The sequence below is a fragment of the Mesoplodon mirus genome, assembly GCF_964341445.2.
Source record: "Mesoplodon mirus genome assembly, chromosome: 12".
NCBI classification, from domain to species: Eukaryota; Metazoa; Chordata; class Mammalia; order Artiodactyla; family Ziphiidae; genus Mesoplodon; species Mesoplodon mirus.
Window position 1 is genome coordinate 82,093,381 of NC_138988.1, and position 9,751 is coordinate 82,103,131.

General features: G+C 40.9%; 1 protein-coding gene across 17 annotated transcripts in view; it reads left to right on the forward strand.

Annotated features, from left to right (window-relative positions):
* Positions 1-8,152, forward strand: part of TMEM14A (transmembrane protein 14A) — a gene marked incomplete at its 3' end in the record, with an annotated part of 15,086 nt that extends 6,934 nt beyond the window's left edge. For 6 of the 17 annotated variants that reach the window (XM_082639534.1, XM_082639526.1, XM_082639536.1 and 3 more), the window contains 4 exons: positions 2,442-2,526; positions 4,402-4,503; positions 6,051-6,138; positions 7,861-8,152. In XM_082639534.1, coding sequence (XP_082495660.1) covers positions 2,457-2,526; positions 4,402-4,503; positions 6,051-6,138; positions 7,861-7,900 — 300 coding nt within the window. In that variant the 5' untranslated portion in view covers positions 2,442-2,456. The other 11 variants (XM_082639537.1, XM_082639535.1, XM_082639522.1 and 8 more) reach the window with 7 other exon arrangements.
* Positions 8,153-9,751: the final 1,599 nt, after the last annotated feature.

Genomic DNA, 9,751 nt, shown 5'->3' on the forward strand with positions numbered 1-9,751 from the left:
GGTATAGGTGCAGGTTGTACTCTTATGGTTTGAGTCTATGAATGCCAGCATCATAAATCCACCCTACCTCAGTTGATTTCTTGCTGTGCTGAAATAGTATTGCCCTTGTTTACGTCAAGCTTAAAAGTGTATATAAGTGCGAAAGAGAGGAATCATTATTTGAGCAGCTGGTGTTTGTTGGGTGTTCATTGTGTGCCAGGCACGGTTCTGAGTGCCTTATAGCATTAACTCATTTCATCACCACAACAGCTCTGTGTGGTAGATATTTTTATTATCCCTATTTTACAGATGGAGAAACTGAGGTACAGAGATTAAGGAACTTGCCTAACATCACATGCTGGTGAAGCCAAGCATGCATTGTGGAATGTGATGAGCTCTTTGAGAAAGACAGGAAGTAGGACTGGACGTGAGGCTCTCGTAGGGCTGAAGATGGTAGGTCACCAGGTGGAAGACGGTGCAGCGTGGGCTAAGCTACGAGGCTAAGCAGAATTACTTAATCCAGAATTCAAAACTCTGAGGAACCTCAGGCTCACTTTCACATTCATTCTTTCAGCAGCTAACTCAGTTTTCAGAGGTACTACTGGTTAGGAGTGAGACTTCTCTGAGTCTGAAATCTTGGTTCTGCTGTGTGACCTCGGGGCTGCTGCTTGCCTTCTCTGTGCTTCAGTCACCTCGTCTGGAAATGGGATAATAATGGGGATAGTACTTACCTCCTAGGGTTGTGGTGATAATTAAATGGATTGTTACATATAAGGCCTTAGAGTGGTGCCCTGGCACATGGTAATTGCTCAGAAACACCATCCTCATTATTTGTTTATCCATCATTCAGTCAACAAATGGTTTTTGAACACAGGTCCTTCCTTCCTATATGTTCAATCCCACTGGACAACTTCTCGGGCATCGACAACTATCCTGTTTTAATTCTTTGTCCCACAGACATTGAGGATTTTCCATCGTTGCCTCCTTTTCAGTGCCATCACCTCCTCCTGTGCCTTGGGCTCCCTCCCCAGACCTTTCCTCACAGTTAAGTGCTAGCTTACTCTCTGAGATCAACTCAAGACCCCTTTTCCATTCTTCTGGGTCAGTTTGTTACCAGTTGCTACAGAAAATTAAAGACCAGGTTAACCTGAATGGCAGCAGTGAGAAAATTGTGAAAATACAAAGAATTCTCAGATACCATTCCTCGTGGATACAAAGAACTACTTTCTCCAGGGAGGAAATAGAGACGTAAAAAACTTAAGGTGTGCCGTCACCACCAGGAATCTGAGAATTTAAAAAGCTGCAAGAACCTTAGAGCTTATCTTGTCTATTTCCCTCACTTTGGGGGAGTTGTTCTTAGGGATGGGGGGTGGTCCAGGGCCCAGCAGCCGCTAGTGACCAGAACCCGTGTCTCCAGCCTGTAGCTAGCACACTTCCTCCTACATCTTAGAGAATCCCAGGCAGGATTTCAGTGGAGCTTCTTAGAACTTCCCACCCCTGGATGTTTCAGCTGCTGCTGTGATGCCCACAGAATGTCATGGTCACTCAGTTAACTTCGTGCCAGGGCTGCATTGTACCCTTTAATGGTTTACCATGGACCAAGCGTGGGCATCTCTGCCACCACAGGAGAGCTGTCTCATAACCAAGCTAGTGCAAAGCACATGTTGAAAGGGAATCTTTGGGGACTCCCTGGCGGTCCAGTGGTTTAGACTCCATCTGCGCTCCCAGTGCAGGGGGCATGGGTTTGATCCCTGGTCAGGGAACTAAGGTCCTGCGTGCCACATGGCTCAGCCAAAAAAAAAGAAAAACAGAAAGGAAATCTTTGTTTCAGTCAACAAGCAAACGTCCACATTACCCCTTTCCTGTTTTTCGATGTGAGGAGGAGGGGGGACAAATATCTGTACAAATACAAAAGAAAGAATTTTAAGGTGGAGTTGCTGAGATCAGGGAATTTCGAGGAAGAAGAGCAGATGCTCCAGACCAGGTGGACGGGGCAGGTAGGAGTGGTTAAGGAGCTTGGGGGGCGGCTGACAAGGGGAGCAGGTTCAGAGGGAGATGGGGCATAGAGGGCAGTTGGGGATGGAGGTGGGGGAGCGGGGGAACATTCCAGGCACGGGAGTGCAAAGCGGAGATGGCAACATCACGGCCCTGTGACGAGACCCGGCTAACCGGAGCAGAAGTCCTCCTGGGGAAGTGGAAGGGAGGACACAGCTGAGGGAACAGCAAGTCTTGAAGATAAGGAAGGAGAATCAGCCTCAGGTGTCACCCTGAGCGTCCTTGAGAGTGATGAGGGTGGCGGGACAGCAGATGAGTGTTGGGAGAAGTGAAGATCTAGCTGCCCTTTTCTTAGTAGGTTAGAGAAATTCATTTCTGTAACTCTGTGGAATGCATATCATTTTTATACATATTTGCTCCCCCAGAGTCTTTTATCTTGTAAAATATGTCTCTTCGCCTTGCTTTAGACTTGAACCTTGCCAATGGACCTGATTGGTTTTGGTTATGCAGCCCTGGTGACGTTCGGAAGCATTTTGGGATATAAGCGGAGAGGTGAGCCCAAACCAGATTTTTCATCAGAGAGGTTGGTCGTTCTGCTAGGATCACCTGAGGGTCTGTAAGTAGGACAAGAAGCTAATAAGCGACCTGGTGGGAGGTTAGTGGTTGTGCTAGGATTGTCTGAGGGTCTGTAAATAGGACGAGAAGCTAATGAGGACCAGCACGTGGTGGATGGGATTCCCGGAAGGATGGGGGTTCCATGGGGCTGGATGGACAGAGCCTGTCATTCCAGAGCCTGGGCATCTGGGTCTCCCTTTACCTGTTAATATCAATTGCATAATTAATTGACTTACCCTCTTCAGGGCTACTCACTCATTATCAAATGAAGTTTTGGGTTTGTTTATACACTCATAGTGTCAAAAAACTGAATTATGTTGATACTGTGTGTTGCAAAGGGAAATTACTTAGATATCATATCTGAAGTGGTCTCTTCATCTCTGTCCAAAGATGGAAAAAAACACCCAGTTGATAAATTGAAGGATTTTCATGGAGAAAAATGAAAGATCAAGTTTTCTATTTTGCTTTGTTTTAAGGTAAAAGCGTTTGCAGTCATGGTGTCTCATATTTGCTTCTTATATTTTTAAGAAATTCATTAAATGAAGTTATATTTCGAAGAGTGTTATATTGGTTACCTTGGGGGACTTGAGTTTCAGGTCTATATGGTTATCAGGGTTACTTCCTTCGTTAGTGGTTTTTCGAATGGTAGGAAAAAGGGAGAGAGAGAGAGTGTGTGAGTGTGTGTGTGTGTGCGCGCGCGCGCGCGTGCACGCGTGTGTGTGTGTGCGTGTGTTGGGGCTGCTGGAGGGTGTGGGAGGAGAGGATTACTTCCGTTATCAGGCATCTTCCTTCACTTGTTGCCTGTAGAATTAGACTACAACCTAGTGCATGTGACTTCTTGTTCTGGATGGGTTGTGTGTTCTGGTGTGGGAGGTGCTGCAATCTGAATTTAAGGGTAGTTCTTAACCCTGCTGCAATCTGACTTTCCTGTAGCTGTTTAAAAAACAGAGATACCTTACAACTGAATCACTTTGCTGTACACCAGAAACTAACACAACCCTGTAAATCAACTATACTTCAATAAAAAAATTTAAAAATAAATAAATTTCAATCTAAAAAAACAAAACAAAACAAAAACAGAGATGCCTTGACCCTAGGGATTCCAATCCGATAAGATTCTAAATAGATTGAGTGCCCTGAAGTGGGGACTGTGTGTGTTGGTGACAGTGTCACTGGCACGTGCACCCTGCAGTGCTCCGTGTCTATTACAGTGCCCCAGGCAGCGCTGAGCAGGGCAGGCGCTGGGTGGGGGAGGGGATGGATTGGCAGCTGGCTGGCTGCATCAGTGACCAGGTTCTTCCTGTTACTCAGTGTGGTCACAGTCCATCCCTGAGTCCTGATGTGTTGAGGCTGGAAGGTTTGTTAATTATTCAGGACAGAACCATCGCTTGGTTTGAATAGGCCCCCCTCTCTACCTCCATGAGCTGAAAATATCATTTCACCTTATTTTTATCATCACCACCTCAGTAAAAAAATGGACGCAAGGAGAATAGGGGGAATAAAAGAGGGGCGTAAACAAGTCAGGTAATTGTCCAAGGCCATGCAGTCGCTGTCAGAAGCAATACTACAAGGCAGGCTTTATCACCATACCTACCCCTCCCATTGCTATGTACCTGGGGTTCCTCTGCCTCGCATTTGGGGTTCAGCATGAAACAGTCATGTCTTAGAAACTGTCCATGGATAGCCGATACCTAATTTGGCTTTGTCTAGTTACAGTGCCCAAGAAGAAATGCATTTTTCCACATGTGAAGTGATGAAGGCATACCTTTCATTTGGGGATTCTCTCTCTGAGCCCGTACTTTTTTTCACCAGGTGGTGTTCTGTCTTTGATTGCTGGTCTTCTTGTTGGATTTTTGGCTGGCTGTGGAGCTTACCGTGTCTCCAATGACAAGCGAGATGTAAAACTGTCCCTGTGTGAGTAAGGTGTTCTTCCCAGTTACGGAGAATCAAGGCTTGGGGATAATTTTTTGATACCTAGCCTCGGTGTACTAGAAGATACTGGTCACATGGCAGGTGGGCATATGCCTGTGTGGAGACAGAACACTGTTCTTGTTCCTTTCTACACAAACCTGATCAAAAATAATGATGTTGCTGCCAGGCCTTCCAACTCAGAAGAATATTTCTATAAAACTTGTTACTAGAAAAATAAAATAAAATTAGAAAAAGCAAGGAATTATGTCTGGATTTTCTGCTAATGCTCCTAAATGCATATTAGCATAGTTTGTGTTACTGTGAAAATATCTAAAAAGAGACAGCCTTGCATTATTTTATTTAATTCACAAACAGCTTTTAGATCCCACTTTGCCTTAAGATTTAGAAAAGCAAGGCTGACTCTTTTAGCTTCTTCCCTTGTTGGGCTTATAGTAGGAGAATGTCCACAGGGTAAATGGAAAAAACTTGTGTGTGTTTAAAGCCCCAGGATGCTTGGCTTTCTTCTGTCTGGGTTGAAAGACAAATACAGGGAAGGTTTGGAAAACTACACTAAGGAAATGGTCTCTGTTTAATTTGATGATTATTCAATGTGCCCTGGTGGGTGTGGAAGAAAATACAAAGGAAGACAAATTGTACCAGTTCTTTGTTTGAGGGAGAGGAAGAAATTAAGTGGGATTTTTTCCCCTTATTTTAAATAGGAGCAAGGGATATTTTTAATAATGAAATTATGTCAGAAGATAAAAATATATCAGCCAAAAAAATATATATATATGTATACACACACACATATATATGTATGTATATATATAGGGCTTTTTATTCATATGCACTTAAATAGTTAATGTATGTTTATTGTCAGTCATGTTTTTTATATCAGCAAGTGATTTTTCCTTGAAAATTCTTAAGTTGTGACATCAGTGCCCTAATCTCTTACATAAAACTGCTTCTCTCATCATATTGGTTTAGCTTCTAAAAGGCTGGTATGATGCTTCTGAATTTAATATTATTAGGCTGTTTTTATTTACTCTTCAGGCATCAAATTTCCAAAATGGAATGCTATAAAATAAAAAGTCAGCCTTTTCTTAGGATTATTTTATTAATCAGGTCTTACTTTAAAGATTTACTTTAGAAACTGATTCTTTTCCTTCCATTCAGCTAACTAAACATTTATTGGCTATCTCTTGTGGGTCCAGGTATACTGCCTAGTGTTCCTAAGGAAACTTGAATAAGACACAGTCCTGACCTTCCCAGGAGTGTTCTATAAATAGAAATTAAGTTGGAAAAAGACTTTTTCTTTTGAAGATATTTCAGGAATGGATTTTAACATGCTTGTTTCTTCAGAAACCATTTTGATAAGCTATTTTGTAAAGTGTTTTAATAGAGCACTTTATCTTTTCAAGAAAATAGCAACTCAGTACCAATACATAATAGTTGTTATATTAGAAAGCTGGAATGAAATCCACTTTTTCCACAAGCAAGCACTGATAACATGTTTGAAACTCTGGTTCACGCACTGGTTTGGTTTTTAGTTACAGCTTTCTTCCTGGCCACCATAATGGGGGTGAGGTTTAAGAGATCCAAGAAAATCATGCCAGCTGGGCTGGTTGCAGGTTTAAGGTAAGAAAAACTTATTTTGATCTATTCTTTCCTCTGCTGTCATTTTGAAGTGCTGAATTTTTGGCAGAAGTCAGTTTTAACTTAAAAGGTCAAAGTAATTTGTATTACAATCAGCATGATTATAAAACCTTAAAATATCATCCATTCAATCAACTGTTGACGTTTATGTGCGAGTGAACATTTTTATCAGATACACTTAGCGTTGCTGTTCTATCTGATCACATGTACACAGTTACCTTTTTCAGAATAAAGAATTAAATTCAGCCTCATTTTTTCTCAGGATTTACCTGCCTGAGACAGTAAAGGTATTCATTTAAATCTGATAATCTCTCTTAGAGAGTTGGACAAAGTGAAAGTCTGTCGCAGTTACTTTGAAATTTTAAGGGAGAAAACTTAATATTTTTTAAAAAGATAAATGGGGAGCTTCAAGTTTCTCTTAATCTCAGTAATTCTATCCATGAGATTAAGCACATTACCAAGTAAAAATTTATACATAACATTTTAAATTCTTTGGAAGCTGCCTTTATATGTTGACAGCTATCGATATGTTCATTTTCTTTGATGTATATTTTCACTTTTTGGAATTTATTCCAAAGAAATAATGAGATGTATACAAAGACTGATGTTTATTTCTAGTGGAAAACATGAGGAACTGAAAAATTAGAAACAGCTTGAAAGTTCACCAGTAAGGAAATGGTTCAATAGGTGTTTTGTCCACTTAATGGAATATTGAGCAAGCATTACATGTCATGTTTTCAAAAACTGTTTAGTGGTGTTAGAAAATATTGACATAATAGAAAATGAAAACAATAAGCAAATATAGTGTGATCTCAATTTTTTAAAAGTCTGGGTATAGAAAAACAAGATAGGAAGGAATATTTCAAATTGTTAGTAATCTCTAGGTGGTAACGCAATGGGTAATTTTCTCCTTTCTGTTTTTCAATAGAATTTTCTAGTGTGACTGGATATAATGTTTATGATTTGGGAATGAAAGTGTGATTATAAAGGAGTGCTTTCTAATGATAGCCCTGTTCTAATAATGATACTTGGTGGTGGAAGGGGTCAGAAGTAGGGTTTATAGGTCAAGAAGACAAGACCCCAAACGTGCAAAGAAGCTGAGATTGTAATTATGACATCCCCAAATCACCCCTTGATTAGTTTTTCAAGTTGCTTGCCTTTACTAGTTTTTGAAAGTTTTGTGTTTCTTTCCAGACCTTTCTCTTACAAAGGTTCATCCCAGATTTTCAGAACAGTGAGTTCTGATTTTTCTCCTTCATTCAGTGAACATTTTTTTTTTTTTTTTTTTTTTTTTTTTGCGGTACGCGGGCCTCTCACTGTTGTGGCCTCTCCGGTTGTGGAGCACAGGCTCCGGACGCGCAGGCTCAGCGGCCATGGCTCACGGGCCCAGCCGCTCCGCGGCATGTGGGATCTTCCCGGACCGGGGCACAAACCCGTGTCCCCTGCATCGGCAGGCGGACTCTCAACCACTGCGCCACCAGGGAAGCCCTCAGTGAACCTTTTTAAGTGGCTAATTCAGTCACATCTGGAAGTTTAAGTACAGGGATCCAGGGACGGTGAGATCACCCCTGCCCCAGGGAGTAGAAGCAGGGCAGCACGCTGGGAGCCAGGGTTTAGTACCACATGGGTTAGGTGAGCGCACAACCCTTCCATCTCACACCTCCTGAGTCACCCTCCCCTTGCCTGTCTTTTATTTTAATCTAGCCTCATGATGATCCTGAGACTTGTCTTACTCCTGCTCTGAGAATCCGCAGGAACTGAAAAGGAAATTTGAGTCATTCTGCTGTAATGGGCAGAGCCTACTCTTTGTATTGAAAAGATAAATTCCAATATGGAATGTTCACCGTGGTCTTATTTTATGGTAGAAACTGCAAAAGAAACACTGTCACCTCTAATATGGACACTGGTTTGAGGGATTTTTTTTTTTTTAAACAAATGGTTTAACTGTTTTCTAATTGTCAGGTACTGGTTTCATTAAAGATATTTAATAAATCGTGATACACTGTTTGATTTGCTGTGTCATGTGGTTTTTGTTTGTTTTTTGGTTTTTTTTGGGTTTTTTGACAGTTCCAAATACTCATGTCTGAAATAAGCTTAGATTAAACTACACCTTACAGATGATGGAATGCCCTAAGTGGGCTTCAAAGAATGCTAATGTATCTATTTGTCATTTGTGTTATATTTAAACTTATTTTTTTTCCATTTTAATTGTATTGCTACCAGTGTTTTTTCTTTCTTTAAAATACTTCATCCTCAGCACACTCTGTACCAACGGAATGTATTCAGTATTCAAATAAAAGAACTTCTGTTTTAAACCTGTTTCTCTCATTTTAGTGTCCTCTCTGTATGCTCAAATCATCTTTAACATGTAAGTGTTCAATGATTAATGCAAGAGATTGGGAAGGAGGATTATTTAAGCCAGAGATTTCCTCAGGAGCAGATATTCTCATTCTCTCTCTCTCGCTCTCTCTGAAACAGTAATAATTCTGAAACAAAAACGATTTGTCCGAAATTACCGCTTCACTTTTAGGCATGGTTGTGATTCTTCGTGTCCAAGGTTCTTACCAGTAGATCTGAGTCAGCCCAGTTCTCCCACTGACTGCTGTGTGCCCTTTGGAAGGTCATGTCCCCTCTCTGGGACTCAGTTTCCCATCCTTGAGGAGGAATTTGGACTAAGTGATCGACCAGACTCCTTAAAGCTCTGAAAATCTGCAATTTTGGTCCTGTTGGCTGTGTGCAATGGTGTCAGATCTCAGACCTTTCTTTACATGAGATGGTGGGTAGAGTCCCAACTGCTGGCAGCACAGCTGATACGGTTGTGTTTGGTTACCTTTCCCAACTGACCTACAAGGAGGTTGTTAAACTTTCAGAAACCATTCAATTAAGGGTAGAAAGAAAGAAAAAAAGCCTAGTAGTTTAACCAAATAGGAAATCCAGATAGAATCCTTTGATATACTTAAAAAAAAAAAAAAACAACTCACTAGTCCTAATGGTGCCAAAGAGGTGTTTCCACAAGCAAGGCTGGGAAGGCTGGTTATTGGGATGCTTCACGCATGTGCTGACTGTCAAAGATGTTGGAGAAAGACCTCCAGACCTGAATGGACAACAGCGTGTACTCAGATTGTGATTCTGATACTGAGGTAGAAACTAAATGGGAAATTGATCATAGAAATGTATACCCTATCTGTAAAGTACTCTAGTGATTGGAAGTGTAAGAAGCTAGTTTGAAGCTATGTCCTGGACTTTTCAAAAGGAGGTGGAAGTGGGTGACGGTTGATATATGGGTTGGTTGGTTTTTTGTTTGTTTTTAAAGAAATCCTTGGTATCCATTGGATTACTTATGATTTTACTCTTTTGCAGTAGAATGCAGAAGAATTCTAATTTGTATGATTCTGATTACTTGGTGTTTTACCTTTTTATGAGAAACTGAAAAGGGGTCGTCTGACTTACAGATAAGTGTTAGGTAGTTTATTTCTTTATGCTTTTTATTACTTTATTAAAATGGCCTTATTTCTTTCTGGGTGGTGCTACAAATGTAAAGTGAAATATTTTCTGAGGTCATTAGACTTTTTCATTTGTTAATACTCAGCTATTA